The sequence below is a fragment of the Canis aureus genome, chromosome 21, assembly GCF_053574225.1.
Source record: "Canis aureus isolate CA01 chromosome 21, VMU_Caureus_v.1.0, whole genome shotgun sequence".
In the NCBI taxonomy this organism is placed as follows: Eukaryota; Metazoa; Chordata; class Mammalia; order Carnivora; family Canidae; genus Canis; species Canis aureus.
In genome coordinates, this window is record NC_135631.1 from 3,295,430 (window position 1) to 3,314,590 (window position 19,161).

General features: G+C 53.3%; 1 protein-coding gene across 3 annotated transcripts; it reads left to right on the forward strand.

Annotated features, from left to right (window-relative positions):
- The first annotated feature begins 303 nt into the window (after positions 1-303).
- SLC22A11 (solute carrier family 22 member 11) lies at positions 304-17,964 on the forward strand. 3 transcript variants are annotated; one of them, XM_077862231.1, is made up of 10 exons: positions 304-1,081; positions 2,419-2,522; positions 5,052-5,206; positions 5,307-5,475; positions 7,168-7,291; positions 8,125-8,240; positions 10,623-10,837; positions 12,466-12,574; positions 13,141-13,189; positions 14,606-17,964. In XM_077862231.1, exons 1-9 carry the CDS (start codon positions 689-691, stop codon positions 13,163-13,165), a joined length of 1,410 nt encoding a protein of 469 aa, XP_077718357.1. In that variant the 5' UTR covers positions 304-688; the 3' UTR covers positions 13,166-13,189; positions 14,606-17,964. The 3 variants fall into 3 exon arrangements, with proteins under 3 accessions (XP_077718357.1, XP_077718359.1, XP_077718356.1); XM_077862230.1 differs by having other exon boundaries at positions 305-1,081; positions 12,983-13,189; XM_077862233.1 differs by lacking the exon at positions 12,466-12,574.
- Positions 17,965-19,161: the final 1,197 nt, after the last annotated feature.

A 19,161-nucleotide genomic window follows, 5' to 3' on the forward strand; every position in this document is an offset into this window, starting at 1 on the left:
CTCCATCCCACCTGGAGCTTACCCACTTCCCCGAAGCCTCAGGGCTTTAGCAAAACAGGCTGAAATCATAGCCCAGCATGAGTGAAGTTGAGGCCAACAGTTTCCTGACTTAAAGGATTGCTCTGAGAGTTGGGATTCAGGAATGCGAGCAGCCCCCCAGCAGAGAGCTGGGGCAGGGCAGCCTCCCTCGGTGGCGGTGGCGGTGGCGGGAGCGGGAGCGAGCCCTGCCCGTCCTGCCCAGGAGCCCACGCTAAGATTAAACTTTAACCAAGGCCAAGGCCTAGTGCTATTTCCCTCCACACGGTAACTCAGTAACATCGCAGCGGATTGCATCTTATTTTTTTCACACCTGCTTGATCTTTTACTCTTGGTGCTGGAGAACCAGGGCCCCGCGGATGCCCCAGGCAGCCGGGGCACAGTGAGCTTTGTCCCCAGTGTCCCCTCTCTGGAGGGGTGGGGCACCCAAGTGGTCATTCCCGGAAAGAGGGTGATGAGGAGGCGTTTCTGCAAAGCATCCGGGCATCTCGGGACTGACTGCCGGTGCTAGCCCGCTGTCCCACCCCAGCGGCAGGCTAGTGCGGGTGGAAGGTCTGATGGCCCAGGGATCCTGGGCTTCTTAGGGGTTCCTGGCGGTAGCTGGACCCTCGCTGGCTCCCTGGCCCCAGGATAGCCACCTGCAGCTCTATCCATGGCGTTTGCTGAGCTCCTGGAGCGTGCAGGGGGAGGGGGTCTCTTCCAGGCCCTGCAGGTCTTCACTCTCCTGCTCCCTTCCATCTTGGTGCCTCCCCAGCTGCTGATGGAGAACTTCTCGGCTGCCATCCCCGGCCACCGCTGCTGGGCCCATGTGCTGGACAATAGCTCTGAGGCCCCTGCAAACCTCACCTCCGAGGCCCTCCTGACCATCTCCATCCCACCAGGCCCCAACCACGAGCCCCACCAGTGTCTCCGCTTCCGCCAACCACAGTGGCAGCTCCTGGACCCCAACGCCACGGCCACCAACTGGAGCGAGGCTGCCACGGAGCCGTGCGTGGACGGCTGGGTGTATGACCACAGCACCTTCACCTCCACCATCGTGTCGGAGGTAAGGGCCGCCCTCCACCAACCCCACGGCTCTCTCAGCTGACCCCCCAGTGACGGCCACCCTCCCATGCCTGGAAAGATCGAACGGTTTCCATTGGCACTACTCCCTCCCCACATATTTGCTCACTGCCCAGACCCTGATCACAGACTAGAGTTCCAGGAGAAGCAGGGAGCCTTGGAGGAGCTGACATTCTGTTGGCAGATTCAGAATCAATCAACATTTAAACCCACACTAACGGGAGAGCTGCAGGCTCTATTCTGGATGCTGTCCCCATAGTCTCACTCCCATGTCATGAGCGGATGGGGGTGGGGGGATTGTTACAGTCTGCATCTGGTAAAGAACAAAACAGAAGCACAGTGAGGTGAAATCAGTTGCCCAGAACACACAGCTCGAACCCTCCAGAACCTGGCTCAGCCCAGACCGTCAGGATCCAGAGTCTGGGTCTCCATCACGTCCCATCCTGCCTCTCAGGAGGTGAGACCTGGATTGGGAGACAAGGAATCAGGCACATGACAGTGGGGAGAAAGCTGGGTGGGGACAGAAGTCCAAGAAGGAGCAGGTCTGGGGTATTGAAGGAGCAGAAGGGGGTCCGGTGTGCCTGGGCGCAAAAGGTCAGGGGCTAGGCCACGAGGCGGGGGAAGGTGGATGAAGAGCACTTTCTTCAAGTGCAAAGAAAAGTCACAGGAGGGTTTGGGGCAAGGAAGTGAGTGATCTGCTTTGCATTTTCCAGAGATCACTTTGTCCTGGGGGAAAGGGGACTCCTGCAGCAGTGGCCCTGGCAAGAGAGATGGAAAGGTAGAAATGGAGCAAAGCTGTGAGGCCTTACTGTAGGGCTGCCTGGTGGGGGCTGTTCAGGCGATGGATGCCCTGGCCTGGGCAGGAGGCACTCAAAAATTATGGTGACACGTGCTCAGCAATCTCTGCCCATCCTGGCGGCCCTGTGAGGGAAGCAGCTGCACAGCCCCGCTTCTGGGTGAGAAAACAGGCTCAGCCAGGTGCAGGACCTCCCCAGGCTCACCCAGCCAGCGATCAGCAGAGTTAGAACTCCCAGCCTGTAGTTCAGCTACCCCCCATCCCTGCCCACCACCGCCCGCCCCAAGTGGCTGTCACATGTGTGCCATGCAGCTAGCTGGGAGGACAGAGCTGGGGCCCCTGCCAGCACACCCCTTCTACCTCTGTCACCTGGCCTTAGGACTCTGGGGCACCCTCGTCCCCCAGGACCCAGGCTGACCAAGTGCTCCTGGCAGGGACCTCCCAACCTGGACCTCCCTCTGCCAGCCAGGCTCTGCTAGTCCACAGCCCCTGAACCAAGCTGCTGTGCCCCCCTTCTCTTCCAGTGGGACCTAGTGTGTGAATACCAGGGCCTGAAGCCCATGGGCCAGTCCATCTACATGGCCGGGGTCCTGATGGGGTCTGTCTTCTGGGGCCTCCTCTCTGACCGGTGAGTATATTCTTCCAACTCCAAGTATATGACATGTTGTGAAATAGAAATTCTCCTCCCCTCCTCTGGCTCTTCCCCTTTCTGCCTCTCATCCTTCTGAGGTGGTGCCCCCAGGACCTAGCCCCATACCTTCTCTTGGCCAGCTGCACACCCCACTACTGCAGGCCTGCCACTCTGCCTGTAAACCCAGCTGCCTGTTTGGAGTTTCCATGTGGAGGGGCATTTGCCTCACATTTGGCGCAGCTGAAGCTGGACTACTGACTCCCCACGGCCAGCCCCTCCACACCAGACTCCATCCAGGAAAACAGCCCCCCAGCCGATGGCACACACCCAACCCCGGGAGCCAGCCCTGTGCTCCTGCCCTCACCCCCAGCCCCACAGAACACCCCCTAGCCCCACGTCTCGCTCCTCCATACCGTCGCCTTGGCCACACCACCTGCCTTTCTGGCCCAGGGAAGGCCCTGGCCCCCTCAAGGGTCTCTTGCCTCCATTCAGAGTGACTTTGCAGAAACTTATATGCATCTGGTTGATGCCAGCCTAAAGTCCTCCAGGGCCACTGCCCTGAGGAAGTTTCTGCCTCTCCCCCATCCTCACCCACCCCTGCTTGGCACTCAGCTTCTCCTGCACAGCCCTGCCAGCCCCCCTGGGAGCACCCTCAGCATCCGGGGAGTACAGAGCTCTGAGGTGGTTGGTGGCCAGGGGGCGGTGGCCGTGCCTTGCTCTGCAGGTTCTCCCATGGTTTCTTAATGCCAAGTATGTAGGCCTCAACCCAGGGCAACCTCCTCCCACCAAAAGCTGGAGGCCCCGCCCTGGCCCAGGCACCAACCCCGAGCCTTCTCTCCTTTATCACTGCACCCACTCTGGCAGTACTTGCTCACTCACCTGCTAGCTCATCTACTGTGTGTGTCCCCTCAAGACACAGCTCCAAGGAGGCAGGGGCTTTGGTGCTGTGACCCCAGCATCCGGCACACGGAATGCCCTCAATCATTATTTTGTGAATGAGTGAATGGCTTCCCAACTTTCTCCTGACCCTGCGGGCCCCGGGTTGGGGGATCTGACCACTAGCTTCTAATCCCTGCACCTCTTTGCCCAGCTCCCTAGAAGGCGGGTTTGTGGTTTCTCTGTGCCTCAGTTTCTTCCTGTAAGTGGGGACCTGGCTCCATCCATGGGGTTGTTGTGGGTTAATTAATCACATACAGAGCTTGGGCCAGGGCCTGGCACGGGATTGGCTCGTGCTGTGGCTCTGCTACCATCGTTATTTGCGGGCCTTATTTTATCCCGAATGTGGTGGGGAGCTGGGGCAGCAGGGAAGGACATGGTCCAGGTGGCGCTTTCAGAGGACCAGCTGCCGTGCAGCTATATGGCTCATTCCCCAGAGGCTGTCCACACAGGGAGCCAAATCCCCGCCGGTCCACAGGTTACCCAGTAAGCCCAGCGTCAGGGCCAGGAGTCAGCATCCCGACCTGGCCCTGGGTCTGGGCTAGATGTCCTTGTTCCTGGGCACTGCTCAGACAGGCAGGGCCGAGCTTTGGCCACATCTATCTCATGGACTGACACAGTTTAGCTAAATGCAGGTGGTTTGGGCTGAGCCAGCCTCGGGGCAGTAGCAGCACAGTGAGTGTGCAGGTGGAGAGCTGAGGTGGTCTCCCCCAGAGCTCGGGTCCCCTTGCGCAGGCTGATGAGGAGCTGACTGGTACAGCCCCCTTCCTCACCATCATGATTGTCACCACTCTAGGAGGCTGTCATCATGCACACCCCCCATTTCACAGCAGCTCAGAGACATGGAGCTGTGTGCGCCAGGTCCACCCAGACAGGACAGAGCTGGGCTCAAACCCAGCTTCTGATGCCAAGGTCCATCTTCTTTAACTTTTTATTTAAATTCCAGTTAGTGAACATGCATTGTAATGTTAGTTTTGGTTGTACAATACAGTGATTCGGGTATCCTTGGGTGGCTCAGTGGTTTAGCACCTGCCCTTGGCCCAGGGCGTGATGCTGGAGTTCCTGGATCAAGTCCCACATCGGGCTCCCTGCATGGAGCCTACTTCTCCCTCTATCAGTGTCTCTGCCTCTCTCTCTCTCTCTCTCTCTCTCTCTGTCATGAATAAATAAATAAAATCTCTTTTTAAAAAAATACAGTGATTCAACCAAAACCCATTCTTTTTTTTTTTTTAAGATTTTATTTATTTATTCATGAGAGACACAGAGAGAGAGGCAGAGACATAGACAGAGGGAGAAGCAGGCTCCCTGCGAGGAACCTGATGCAGGAATCCAACCCAGGACCCTGGGATCAAGACCTGAGCCAAAGGCAGATGCTCAACCACTGAACCACCCAGGCATCCCAACCAAAGCCCATTCTTGACCATGAGGTCATTTTTATAACAAGCACACTGGGCGCACGATGCTGGGCCCCGGTAGGCACCCCATCCTCTTGAACCCTCCCTTCCCTCGAAGCACAAGAGAGGAAGTCCTCTATGCCCAAGTCCCTAGGGCCCCACCCCAGGCCCCCACGGTGCTTGTCTCTTGACACAGGTTTGGGCGGAAGCCGGTGCTGAGCTGGTGCTGCCTGCAGGTGGCTTTGGCCAACACCAGCACCATCTTTGCTTCCAATTTCCTCATCTACTGTGGCCTCCGGTTTTTGAGCGCTTTTGGAGTGGCCGGCATCATCATGATCTCAGTGACACTTGGTGAGTCCTTGCTCGGCCTCCACCTGCCACCGTGGGGTGGGGAAGATGGGGCTCAAAGTCACTGCGAGGCCCTTACCTGCATGTCTGCATCGGCTTTCAGTGGCGGAGTGGACCACGACCCGCAGAAGGGCTGTCACCATAACAATCGTGGGATGCTCCTATAGCCTGGGCCAGATGACCCTGGGGGCCATGGCGTTCGTCCTGCGGGACTGGCGAGCCCTCCAGCTGGCCATGTCGACGCCCTTCTTTGCTATCTTCCTGATCTCCTGGTCGGTACAGTGTGGGGCCTTTTCCCTTGGGGAGAACATCACTAGATAGGAGGGAGGCTGGGGAGTGCCAGGGTGTCCCTCACCCCCACCACCCTAGCTGGCGGGGGATCCCGAGATGCGAAGAGCCATGGCGAGCCACGATGTGTGCAGAGCCCCTGCTAAGGATTTCTTGGAGGTTCAGAGTTCCAGGGTGGGCATTTTAGCCGGAGGTCTGAGGCTCCCAACTGGCCCACTGGCCCCCGGGCCTGCCCTTCCTCGGCACCAGCTGCCCCCCACCTGCCAGCCCCATTCCTTCACATCACTTGCCCGCCCTTGGGCATCTGAGTCAGTGAGGACTGGTGTTGGATGTGAGAAGATACCATTATCACGATTATTTGGAGTGCTGCAAAACTCCTTGAGGTCTGGCAACACTTGCTTGGGTGAGGGCTGGAGGAAGAGATAAGGAAACAGTCACAAATTCACGACCCTGTAAGTTGTTCTTGTGTCCGTGAACCAGGGTTGGACAGACCTGCACCAAGTCGACTGTGCGGTTTAGAGAGTAGCAAGGACTCATTCGTTCGTTCTCAAGTATTTATTGCCCTGCACCAGACATGGTTTTAGGTCATGGGGACACGTCAGCAGACAAAACAGATCAAAAGCCACTGATCTTGAGGAGTTTTATCATAGCAACAGGATCCAGTAAGTGAGGAGAGAGACATCCCGTAGTCACACTTAATTAGGCCACTCTGGTCACACTGGTTGGGTGCATCCCAGGGGCCGGTGGTCATACCAGATGTGTATTAACTTCTAGTGAGGAAGATGATACAGTGACCACCATTTTCAGATGAGGGATTGAGGCTCAGAGAGGTTCAATGACTTGGCCAAGGCCACATAGCTGGTAAGTGCCAGAGGCAGGATTTGAACCCCAGCAGGCCGCCTCTTTGAACCACTATGCCTCCGGAAATTCTTAGCTTCCCTACAATTCTTAGCTTCCCTGAGCCTGCTAGGCTGGGGAAACTCCAGTCCTTTCACCCAGGAGATGCCCCTCCCTACCGTGACGCTGGGAAGAAGCAGACTACATTTATAAAACCACGCAGTTCTGGCTGGGGATGTTTTTAGTGTGTGTGTCTTAAATTTAGCATGATGTGAGCTTTCTATCATAGAAATGGGCTCAGGACCACTGTATGTCCAGGCAGCCCGTGCAAGGGCTGTATGCGAGGCTCAGGCAGGCCGGCTCCAGGCAGCCAGGAAGCCAGATGGAGTGGCGAGGGGCAAAGAGGGCGGCCAGGCCCTGGGACTCAGCTTTATTCTGAAAGCATGAGGGACTGCCAGTCTGCCAGCCTGGCCCTAGCAGTGCAGAGAGGAGAGAGGCTGGCATCTCTCAACCACTGCAGCTGGGGGAGCTGCTGCTCCCTTCCCCTTCTGACCTGGCGAGGAAGGCCCAGGATGCAGGAAGAAAGCAGAGGCCCAGGCAAGCTGCTGCTGCTGCTTCTTCTTCTTCTTCTTCTCCTCCTCCTCCTTCTTCTTCTCCTTTTAATGAGAAACACAGAGAGAGGCAGAGACACAGGCAGAGGGAGAATCAAGCTCCTCGCAGGGAACCCAATGTGGGACTCGATCCCAGGACCCCAGGACCCCAGGACCACAACCTGAGCTGAAGGCACATGCTCAACCACTGAGCCACCCAGGCATTCCAAGCATCTGCTTCTTTAACAGGTGGCTGCCAGAGTCTGCCCGATGGCTGATTATCATGGGCAAACCAGAACAAGCGCTTCGGGAGCTCAAAAAGGTGTCCAGGATAAATGGCCACAAGGAAGCCACGAAGTCACTGACTGTAGAGGTGAGATGCTACTGTTTGTGACCCAAAATGGGGGACATGACAGGGAGAGGACAGTCACTTATGTCTTACCATCAACTTCACTGCTATCCACTCCAATAACAGCAGTAACAACCCACCTCGCCTCCCTGTCCGCTGCTTTCAACCACACACAGTGCATGCTCACCTCACAGGGCTTTTCAGTGTTTGGAAAACTGGATGTGCCCATCTGACGGTAATTATTTCAAGGAAGTAGATGTGGGAGGATGTACGGTCAGAATCGAGAAAACAGCATAGGGATAGGAGGATTGGGGAAGGCTTCCAGGACGAAGTGAGCTGACCAAGACTGAGCTGAGCACAGGGCAGGCAGGGCCCAGGGGTGCAGGAAGAGTCTGGATGGGCACTTTGGGGCAGTGGGGTGCCAGTGTGGCTGGAGGGGGAGGCGCGCCCTGATGCCAGCCATGAAGAACAGGGTGGGCAGGGCTTTGTGTAGTAACTGCCAAGAGCAGCCTGCGGCCGGCAGCTCAGAGGGCCAGAGCTGCGACGTGAGACTGGCTCCTTAGCTCAGGGTAGGTGGGCCAGGTCCGCAGAAGAGAGCTCTGGTTAAGCATCTGCCTTTGCTTAGGTCCTGGGATGGAGGCCCACGTCAGGTTCCCTGCTGAGCCTGCTCAGCGGGGAGTTAAAAAAAAAACAAAAAACGGAGAGAAATCTTTCCTTCTCCATCGCTGCCCCCACCCCAAGGCTCTCCTGTTTCCTGAAGCCAAGGCCGGGCTCCTCCCATCACTCTGCCCACCTGGACACCTTTCCGAGCCGGCCGATGCCCCCGCACCCCTCGCCACGCCCCGTCCTCCCCGCAGGTGCTCATGACTAGCATGGAGGAGGAGGTGGCCTCCTCGAAGGCCCGCAAGTCAGTGCTCGACCTGTTTCTCGTGCCCGTGCTCCGCTGGCGAAGCTGCAGCATGTTCCTGGTGAGGTAGGGCCTGCTCACCGCTCCCAGAGGCAGGGCTGAGGCCCAGGGGGTTGGATCAGGGGAGGCCAGCGGCCAGGGCCCAGGGCCGCGACAGAGCGCCCCCAAGGCAGAGCAAAGGGGTTAGGGGTTTACTGAATACACTGCAGGGGAGCAGCAGGCAGGAGGAGGAGAGGTGTCTGCCTGGAGGTGAGGGGGAGCTGGGGTTAACCGGGAGGGACGGGGAGGAGGTAGGGGAAGCTGTGGAACTTTACTTTGCTCCTGGGCTGGTGGGTCAGCTAGGGCTTAGGCTGTATGGAGGGGCGTTGCTGGTGGGCCTGTTTGCATTCAGCCTGGTGGTCGCTGTGGGCTTCTACCTTGCTGGGGCTTTCATTGCCCAGGCCTGTGGCCTAAAAGCAGCCTGTACTGTGTTGGGGGAGATAGGGGGAGTGGGGGACGGAGGCGGAGCAGGGGTGGCGGGAGTGGGGGAGACGACTCCTGCTGGGCCTCATTCCTGCTTGGCCTGCTCCCCCAGGAGGCAGGAGTCCCCGCAGGCACTGTGGAGAGCCATGGGGCTCCTGCTGGAAGCCAGCTGGAGGGCAGGGGCAGGGGCAGGCTGAAGCCCAGGCTAGGGGCCGAGCCTCTGTCTCTAGAGCTGGGGGACCCTCGGTAGCCACTGAAGAGGGCCACTGGCCCACTTTCCTCAAGTTCATTTACAGATGGGACGGCAGGACAGGGCCCAGCAGGGCAGGTCACTTGCCCAAGACGGCAGGACAGGATTTGAAACTTGGCTGAGCTACCTCTTTGCCCTAGGCCGCCCACCAGGCCCACAGGGAGCAGCGACTCCCCAGCAGGCCTGGTCCTGGCACCCACAGGCACCTGGGACCAGGAGAAGGCCCCTTAATAAAACAAATTCAGTTCCAGTGACTTGCAGAGAGCACACTGAGAAGTCAGGGTCAGGTTTGATGGATACTTGCTCTTGAAATAAATCTAAAGATTAGGAAAGCGTTTATTTCATGCTATATTTAACCACATATGGGTTCTAATGGCAAATATTTGCTACATCTTAGAATAGAGAATGGATCAAATGCCTTTTTTTTTTTTTTCTGGGTTAAGTTCTGACAAATGAGGAGTGCCTGGTGCCAGGAATGTCCCGGGCCTTTCTTTCAAAACTTGCAAGGCTTCCTCTGGGCTCCCAGGGGCTACCCGCATCCATTGTTATTCAAATCACAAGCTGGGTATTGGTTCACCTGGTGGGTTTTTGGCTCCCACTGTTAACCCCTTTGGTACTGGCTCTAGGTCCTCGGTGTCAACTCTGAGCCAGAGCTGAGCCCCTCCCCCACGTGGCTTCCACAAACTCCAGGAAACGCTGCTGTTTCCTCGGGGACTGCAGCTGTAGTCTGCAGCTGTTGGCAGGTGGTGTCAGATGCCTGTTGGGTGCCGCACTCAGGTGCGGCCCAGGGGAGGGCTGAGGTGAGCGAAGGGAACCAATTTGAAAAGTGGTAGGGAATTATCTCACATTGTGGCCACTGCTGGATCCAAATTCAATTTCCAAACTGCTGAAATCCAGCTACTGTGAATTTCAGCTTCAGGAACTCGGGAGCCAGTGGCCAGGTGGTCTGTCTCATGTCCACCCCCTCACCCCCCTCACCCACTGGCCAGCAGACTTGGGATGGAGTTCAGTGAGAGGAAGTTCATTGGAGAGGGCTCTTGGGATCACTTCCTGTGGACTGGGATGGGGAGGCTGGGGGAGGGAAGAGAGCAGCGGGGCAGGGGAGCAGTCCGGTGGGACTGTCACAGCAAGGCCATGGAGGGCTCAAGGAGCTGGGGTGGCCCTTCTGATCCCTTCACTCTGGCCTGTGTCATGGGATGTTCTCCCCAGCTGAGAGGTAGTACTCCCAGAGGCTAGGAAAATAAGACTTTCCATCCTGAAAAAAAGGACAACACAGCCCACCTCATTCTACTATTAATCTCATCTTTCAAGATAAAGAAACTGGCATCCAGGAAGGGGCAGAGACTCCCGCAGGGTCATGGCTAGCAGAGCTGGGGCCAGCTCTTGGTTTGAGGCCGTGACTGGAAGCAGAGTCAGAGGGTGCTAGGGCCAGACCTAGAGCTCAGCTTGACCCACACAGCCTGTCAGCCCAGAGAGTTAAGTGTCCCCGCAGGCTGGTGGCCAGGGATCCTGAGAAGTGACCAGCTAAGGATGAATGAATGAAGCCTGCCCTTTTGTTTCTGGGCTGGCCTCACTCTAGAGAAGCGCGTCCTGCATTCTGAAGACGGGTGTTTTGGGTCCAGCAGTGACCTGTGCAGAGTGGCCTGTGCCCTCTGGGACAGCCCAGGTGTGATGTTACTGCAGGGGTACCCTCTCCCCTGTGGGACAGGGTTCTGATTTCTGGTTTTGCCCTACAGCTTCTCCCAGATGATCTCCTACTACGGGCTGGTCCTTGACCTGCAAAACCTGGGGAGTGACATCTTCCTCCTCCAGGTCCTCTTCGGAGCTGTGGACTTACTGGCCCGGGCCACTACCACTTTCTTGCTCAGCTTCTTGGGCCGCCGCATGACCTTGGCCAGCTTCCAGACCATAGCTGGCCTCTCCATCCTGGCCAACATACTGGTCCCCCAAGGTGAGGCCAAGGCAGCATGGAGGGGTGACCTGAGTGGGCTGAGGAGCTAGCTGAGGGCCTGGGGCACTGGCTTCCCTGCCTCCCACCCCCACTGCATTCGCCCCCTGGGGTCCTCCCCCTTCCCAGGTCCCAAGCACTTGGCCACATCAAGCTCAGGCATCCAACCCTCCCTCCACCGGCCCCCCACCTGTTCCCCTGAAGCAATTGAGGTTTAGAGAGCTGAAGCCAGGTGCTGCAGGTCACTCAGGTAGCCAGTGACAGGGCCAGGGCTGGGACCAGACTTCTGAGCCAGAGGCTGGGCCTGAGGTGGGAGGAAGGGCTGGGGAAGCTGTGAGGTTGCTTTGTTTTGTTTTTGTTTTTGTTTTATTTTTTATTTTTATTTTTTTAAGAATTTATTTATTATTTATTTATTTGTTTGTTCGTTTATTTATTTATTTATTTATTTACTTATTTATTTATTCATAGACACAGAGAAAGAGAGGCAGAGACACAGGGAGAGGGAGAAGCAGGCTCCATGCAGGGAGCTCGATGTGGGACTTGATCCCGGGTCTCCAGGATCACACCCCAGGCTGCAGGCGGCGCCAAACCACTACGCCACCAGGGCTGCCCTTTGTTTTTGTTTTAAGATTTATTTATTCATAAGAGACACAGAGAGAGAGAGAGAGAGAGAGGCAGAGACACAGGTGGAGGGAGAAGCAGGCCCCATGCAGGGAGCCCGAGTGGGACTCCCGGGAGCCCCAGGACCACGCCCTGGGCTGAAGGTGGCGCTAAACCTCTGAGCCACCAGGGCTGCCCTTTAGGTTGCTTTGAAGTGAGGCAAGAACACCCAGCCTGGTGGCCGCGGTGACTTTCTTCTCCCTTGTTTAAGAAGCAGGAGGCATTTGTGTGCCAATTGCTGGTAAGGGCCCTTGCCTTAGTGTTTTCTTTCTGAATGAGGCTATAATGCCCTGAAAACCCTCTCAAGTCTCCTTTCATGTCTCAAGGCCAGGTGGAGGAGCAGGGACGTGAGTTCTGATAGCAAAGCCTGGAGGGAGGCCAAGGAAGGAGGCAGAGGGATGGCCTCCTAAACAAGTAGCAAGAGGCAGTGCTCGGAGAAAGCTTGCAAAGACAAATGTGTGACAGTTCATGAGACTCTTCATTACAACAACGTGTGGTGTAATCCCTTTCCTCAGGGAAAGCTGAGGCCCAGCATCCTTGGCCGAGTGTGGAGTGGGCCTCGGCTTCCTGCCAGGGCTCCCCGCAAAAACCAGAGTTCCCACAGGTGGGCGGAGGGCAGGGGGAAGGACGGCTCATGACCCTCTCCATCACGGGAGGAAGCACGCCCAGGACCCAAAGGGCCCCAGCACAGTGGCACTGTAGGGAGCAGGCCCCAGGAGCCATCCTCCCCCACCCCAGACCTGGCTGGGTTCTGGCCCCGCCCCCTCCAGCCCACCCACCGCGATGTCCTCCTGCACCCGCAGCCCCTTCAGCCCTGGTCGGCCAGGCACCCAGTTAGCACCACAGGGCGCCTGTGTACGATCAAAGAAGCCTGGCAGGAGGACCCAGCACCTCTGCTCTGGGCCGACTGGGAACCCCCCCCCGCCCCCGCCACCGGGCGGACACCACTGCAACCCTCTTCCTCTGCCCAGATTTGCAGACCCTGCGCGTGGCCTTCGCCGTGCTGGGAAAGGGATGCTTTGGCATAAGCTTAACCTCTATCTCTGTCTACAAGCCTGAACTCTACCCAACTGTACTGCGGTAGGCTGAGCTGCATGCTGCACCCAGGAAAGGCGGCCAGACCCCGGGCGGGAGAGAAGGGGACATCCTTGGGAAGGCCAGTGGGGAGGACAAGGAGGGGCTGGGCATCCGGGAACATGCAGCCGACCAGGGAGAATGGGGTGGGTCCTACAGAGTCCATGAAAGGACTGGATTGGATGTTCTCAGGAAGCAGAGGCACCTTTCAGATGGGAAAATCTAGGTGGGCTCCATGGAGGAGGTGGTGTTAGAAGAGACTTCAAGGAGTGCAGCTCCTTCCACCCAACTTTCCCTCCCTTGGCACATCCTGGACCAGCCACATGCCCCCCCCCACCCCACCCATCTAGTAAAGCCCCCTTCTTGAAAGTGATGGCTGTTACATGGGTCTGGACCCCCTTCCTCCACCCACAGGATGACAGCAGATGGCTTCCTGCAGTCGGCAGGTCGTCTGGGGGCTGTGTTGGGCCCCCTAATCAGGCTGACTCGCCAGGCCCTGCCCCTGCTGGCCCCCATCTCCTATGGTGTCATTCCCATCGTTTCCAGCCTCATCCTCCTGCTCTTCCTCCCAGAGACCCAGGGACTTCCACTTCCTGACACCATCCAGGACCTGGAGAGCCAGTGAGTGATCCTTGGCCACCCTGGGAGTATAGGGCTGGGCTTCTGGGAGGTAGCTGGGCAGGGCTGTGGAGGTGGGGGGCAGGTCTCCCCACAGCCCCCAGACAGGAGAGCCCAAGGGTCAGGGAGATGTGCTAGATGACACCGAGACAGGAGCTGGGCTGGGCTTGTCATCCAGATGGCACCAGCAGCTCCCGTTTGCCGAGTGCGAGTGCTGACAGTGATCCTGGTGCCTCAGGGCAACGACCCCGGGGGGCATAAGGCTTGTGTCTGAAACCACATAATCGTGTAATTGGTGTAATCGTCGTAGCACACTGCCAGGAAGAGACTATTCCCATCCCCGTTTAGCAGAGGCTCAGAGAGATGAAGGGATGATTCAAGGTCTTACAGGTAGAAAGCCATCGTCCCTTAGGCAGGGAAATGTAGAGACGATGAGCCTGGCTCTGCCACCAGACTACCTGGGACTGAATCCTTCCTACCTGGGCATGTGCTTACCTCTCTTACCCAACTCACACCCAAGAGGGTGGAGCCAGCCCTGACTGCCACAAGGAATCCCAGGCCCAGGCAGGCAGACCAACAGCTCAGTTCTGGAACAGATCATGCTACCCTCACACCATTCTTTGAGAGAACAGAAATGAGGGAGAGTTCCTCAAGTTTATGTCATGGCCAGAATCACTACGATATTCTGCTTCCTCATTTGCAAAATGGAGGTTAAAACAAAATCCAGCCGAGCTCAAAGAGCTGTTTTCGAATTGAAGCTATTATATTAAAGCACTGAGAACAGGGTCTGGCCCACCGCACAGGCCCCATGAGTGTGGCTGCTGTGTCCCGGGTGAGCGTGGTCATGGGGTGTCAACAGGCTGAGCAGGAACAAAGGATGGGGGTGCCTGGGCGACTCAGTTGATTGACCCATAGAGCGTCCAACTCTTGACTTCGGCTCAGGTCATGATCTCAGAGTCATGAGATCTAACCCTGGGTCGGGCTCCGAGCTCAGCAGTGAGTCTGCTTCTCTCTCTCTCAAACAAATAAATAAATAAATAAAATCTTGAATACCAATACTAACAGCTGGTGCTCTGGTACTCAGGGGACCCCTCCTGCTTCAATCTTACTTAATCCAAACAACCCTATGAGGTACTGTTATGTTCGATCTCACTGCCAAGAAAATGAAGCCACAGAGAGGTCATGTAACTTGCCTGAGGACACTCAGCTAAGAAGCAGGGAAGCAGGACTTACTCTTTTACTTTTTTGAATGCCTACTATGTTTCAGGCACTGTCTTATGCTTTGGGGACCCAGCAGAAAAGCAAACCCTAATCTCATGGAGCTTTTGTGCTCATAAGACTTGACCCCCCACTTCTGCCCTCTGAGCCTTGAGCTGTCGTCTCATCACACACCACTGCTCTGTCTTTCGATAATTCCAGGAAATCAGCAGCTGCCAGGGGCAAGCGTCAAGAGGTGATCATTACAGAAAGTACCTGGTTCTAGCAACTCTGCCTGTGTGGAGCCTCTTTGGCTAAAGATCCCTATGAAGGGAATTGCCTTCTCTCCAGTGGAGGGTGGAAGCAGTTTGGAGACTCCTGAGGGTCTGGCGTGGCCGGTGCCAGGCTGCTGGGCTGAGCGCCAGCATTGCCATCCACTGAGGCTGAAGGCTGCTTTCCCACTCACTTCTCTTCCCCCACATCCTGGTCAGATGCTCCCCCAACCTCAGGCCTGCAGACCCTGGCCGGTTAACAGGATGGCCCGTTAACCCCTGCCAGGCTCTCCTCTTCACACCTTCATTCAGAACTCCTGACTCACTTCACTGAGCTGGGAGCTGCAGGTTTCTTACCTCTGATCTACCAGAGCAGATCATAGGACAGAAAGGGAAGGATCCGGGGGCACCTGGGAAGCTCAGGTGATGAAACGTCTGCCTTCAGCTCAGGTCATGGTCCCAGGGTCCTGGGATCAAGCCCCACATTGGGCTAGCTGCTTGGCAGGAAGTCTGCTTCTCCCTCTCCCTCTGCCTACTGCTTCCCCTGCTTGTGCTCTCTCTCTTTCTGTCAAATAAATAAATAAAATCTTTAAGCAAAAAAAAAGGGGGGGGGGTTGGGGAAGGATCTGGACTGATCTGGGTCCCCGGTCTCTCCTCCACCAGAGTCCTCATCTGTAAAATGGAAATAATCATGGAACCTACCCCTGGGGGCAGGGGGAGGGTGATAGGGTTAACAGATCTTAGCACAGACAAGAGTCCAACAGAACCTGCTAACAGAAGTGCCAGGTACAGGTGTTCAGGTTGTCCTCTGCCCAAGGCACTAGCTGAGGAGACCTGTGGAGGCTGAAATCCCACCTAGGCTGCACTGGCCCAGAAGTTGTGTTCATCGCCTCCTACATACCCGTTGGCAAGGGAGAGCTTCCTGCCTGTGATTTTGGGATGGTCTAACACTAGACAGCTGAGACCAGTTGTTGTGTTCATTACTTACAGGTACTCACAGCCCAGGGGGAGCGGTGCCACACACAGAAACAGCGTGAACTAGCAGGGGCTGTGGGAGGCAGACTTTGTAACACCAAGAAGGCAGAGTGACCCCTATTCCCAAGGGAGGATGTGATTGGCTTGTCCAAGGAATCTCACGCATGGACAGGGAACTGAAGCCCCCTGCTCAGGAGTAACAGGAATGGCACCTGGTTGCTAAAAGTGTTGTTTGCTATGGGAACTCCACAGGAGCAGTTGGGGCAGGGCTTGCAATTCTATCATTCAAGACCCTCATGATTTCCCTACATGTCAAGGCAGCATACAGTATTAGGCCTTTATTTGAGGCCTCACAACACAGGGGACCCTTTGGTTTTTTGTCTGTCTCAAGTAGTCACACCTTTGCCTAATTCACACAAAGATCCTCCCTGTGCTGACAGCAGCCCATGCTGCTAAAACTGTGGGATCATTGAGACTGACCACCTACTTTAGAGGTGAGGAAACAAAAGCTCAGAGAGGTGGAGTGACATGCTTGGTTGGAGTCACACGGCTGAGCTCTGGCTGGGCTCCCAGTCTAAAGCTCTTTCTTGCACCTCAATCTCCTCACCCTCATCTGCAGCCATGTCACAGAGTTACTCCCACACCCTTCCCTGGAGAGCCAGACCCTCTAGACAACTGTCCATTCTCTTTGGATGATTCAGGGAAGCCTCAAGCCACAAATATCCCCATTTCCCTAAATCCGACGCACACTAGACCAATCAAACACAATTCAAATCAAATCCCCTATCTGCTTAAAACCCTCTAGTGGCTCATGATAAAGATCACACTTCCCCATCAACAGGTCCCATGGGTCTCTAGCCTTGCTTCACGTGTAATAAACTTTTAAAAATTCAAATTATATAAAGTATGTACTTGGATCCTCTTGGAGAGAAATTAGAAATCAGTAGCAGAAGGATATCTAGAAAACTCCTTCACACTGAACAGCACGCTCTAAATAACCCCTGGGCCAAAGAAACAATCGCAAAGGAAATTAGAAAATATTTTGAATTGAATGAAAATTTTAAAAAATGACATATCAAAACTTGTGAGATGAAGCTAGAGATTCAAGAGAAACATCTCATTAAGTGATTACATTAGAAAGGAAGGCAATCTCAAATTCAATATATCAGCTTCCACCTTTAGAAACCAGAAAAAAAAGAGGTAATTAAAACTAAAGTAAGTAAAAGAAAGAAAACAATAAACAGAAGTCAGAAAAATAGAAAATGATCAAGTAAATCCATGGTTCTTTGAGAAGACAATAAAATTTATAAATTTATAGATGTACTGATTAGGAGAAAAAAATGGAAAGACACACATTACCAATATCAAGAGTGAAAAAGGAAGCATCACTATCAATCCTACAGACATTAAAATGATAGAAGAATATTATGAGCAACATTTTACCAATAAGTTTGACAACTTACGTGAAATTAACAAATTTCCTGAAGGCTATGAACTAGCAAAGCTTGCTTAAGAAGAAATAGATAACATTATTAGCCCTATATCTGTGAAAGAAATTCAGGTTGTGGTTTAAAACCTTCCCACAGAGGAAACAACAGGCCCAGATGGCTTCACTGGTGAATCCTGCCAAACTAAGCAAAAAAATAACAAATAACAGTTATGCCCAAGATCTTCCAGAAGATTGAAAAAGAGATAACACTTTCCAGCTCATTTTTTGAGGCCAGCATCACCTTTGACTCCAAAGTCAGAAAAAGATATAACAAAAAACTATAAACCAATATCTTTTACAAACATGGACACAAAAATTCTTTTTTTAAATTTTTATTTATTCATGAGAAAGAGAGAGGCAGAGACACAGGTAGAGGGAAAAGCAGGCTCCATGCAGGGAGCCCGACGTGGGACTTGATCCTGGGTCCCCAGGATCAGGCCCTGGGCTGAAGGCGGCGCTAAACCGCTGAGCCACCCGGGCTGCCCGGACACAAAAATTCTTAACAAACATTTAGAAAATTAAATCCAACATTACGCTAAGAAGGGCGATAGTGGAGTTTGTCCCAGGAGAGCAAAGTTGATTTAACGTTCAAAAATCAAGATTAACAAACTAAATTATTAACAAACTATAGAGGAGGGAGCATCTGGGTGGCTAAGTTAGTTAAGCATCTACCTTCAGCTCATGTCATGATCTTAGGGTCTGGGATTGAGTTCCTCATTGAGCTCCCCACTCAACTTGGAGTCTGCTTCTTCTCCTGCCCCTCCCTATTGCTTGTGCTCTCTCTCAAATAAATAAATAAAATCGTAAAAAAAAAAAAAAAAAAAAAAAAAACTATAGAGGAAAAACCAGATGATCATCTCAATGGATACAGAATGTGCATTTGACAAAATTCAACATTCATTCCTGATAAACAGCATTCAGCAAATTAGTGAGTTTCCTCACCTGACAAAGGATGTCTATGAAAAACCTACAGGTAGCATCATATCTTATGGTGAAAGACTGAATGCTTTCTTGTCAAGGTCAGGACTGAAGCTAGGATGCCCATTCTCACCACTTCTATTCAATATTGGTTCTAGTCAGTGCAATAAAAAAATAAATAAATAAAAGGCATCTAGACAAGAAAGGAAGACATGAAAGTATCTTTAATTTGCAGATGACAAAATTGTAGAAAATCCTAAGAAATATGCAAAAATGTTACTAGAACTAATAAATGAGATTAGCAAGGTTACAGGAGACAAGGTCAAGATACAAAAATCTGTTGCATTTCTATATACTTGTAGCAATCAGAAATCAAATGTTTAACATAATACCACTTAACAACAGCATGGGAAAATGTGATTTCTAGGGATAAACCCAATTAAAGAAAGACAAGATCTATAAACAGAAAAACATAAAACTTTGCAGAAGGAAATTAAAGAAGACCTAAATAAATCAAGAGATATACCATATTCATGGATAGGAAGACTCAATATCATCAAGTTGTCAATTCTTCACAAATTAATCTATAGATTCAATGCAATTTCAGTCAAATGCCAGCAGATAGGTGTTTTGTTTTGTTTTTCAGTATAAATTGACACATTCATCCTAAAATGTATATGAAAATGCAAGGGACCTAGATCAGCCAAATTGATTTTGAAAAAGAAGAGCAACATTGGGTAATTTTTGTTTGATATGATAGAATCAAGAGTTCAGAAATAGAGCAATGTGTATATGGTTGCTTGATTGTCAACCAAGGTACTGAATCAAATAAATAGAGAAAGGACAATCTTTTCAGCAAATGATGCTGGAATCATTAGATAGTCATATAAAAGAAGAAAGGAAAGAAGGAGGGAGGGAGAGAGGAGGAAGGGAAGAAAGGGGGGGGAAGCTCAACCCTAACTCATATCATATACAAAAATTAACTTTTAAATGTATCATAGACCTGTAAGAGCTATAATTATAAAACTTTTAGAAGAAAACAACGTGGCAAAAAAGTCTTAAATAGGACATAAGAATATGAGCTTGGGACATCTGGCTGTCTCAGTGGTTGAGTGCCTGCCTTT

Excerpts from the sequence above, each read along its gene's own strand:
- SLC22A11 (XM_077862230.1), top strand. The coding sequence starts at position 689 with ATGGCGTTTGCTGAGCTCCTGGAGCGTGCAGGGGGAGGGGGTCTCTTC. Across the intron at positions 2,523-5,051 it reads TGGGGCCTCCTCTCTGACCG|GTTTGGGCGGAAGCCGGTGC; the intron begins GTGAGTATATTC and ends CTCTTGACACAG. Across the intron at positions 5,207-5,306 it reads CATGATCTCAGTGACACTTG|TGGCGGAGTGGACCACGACC; the intron begins GTGAGTCCTTGC and ends ATCGGCTTTCAG.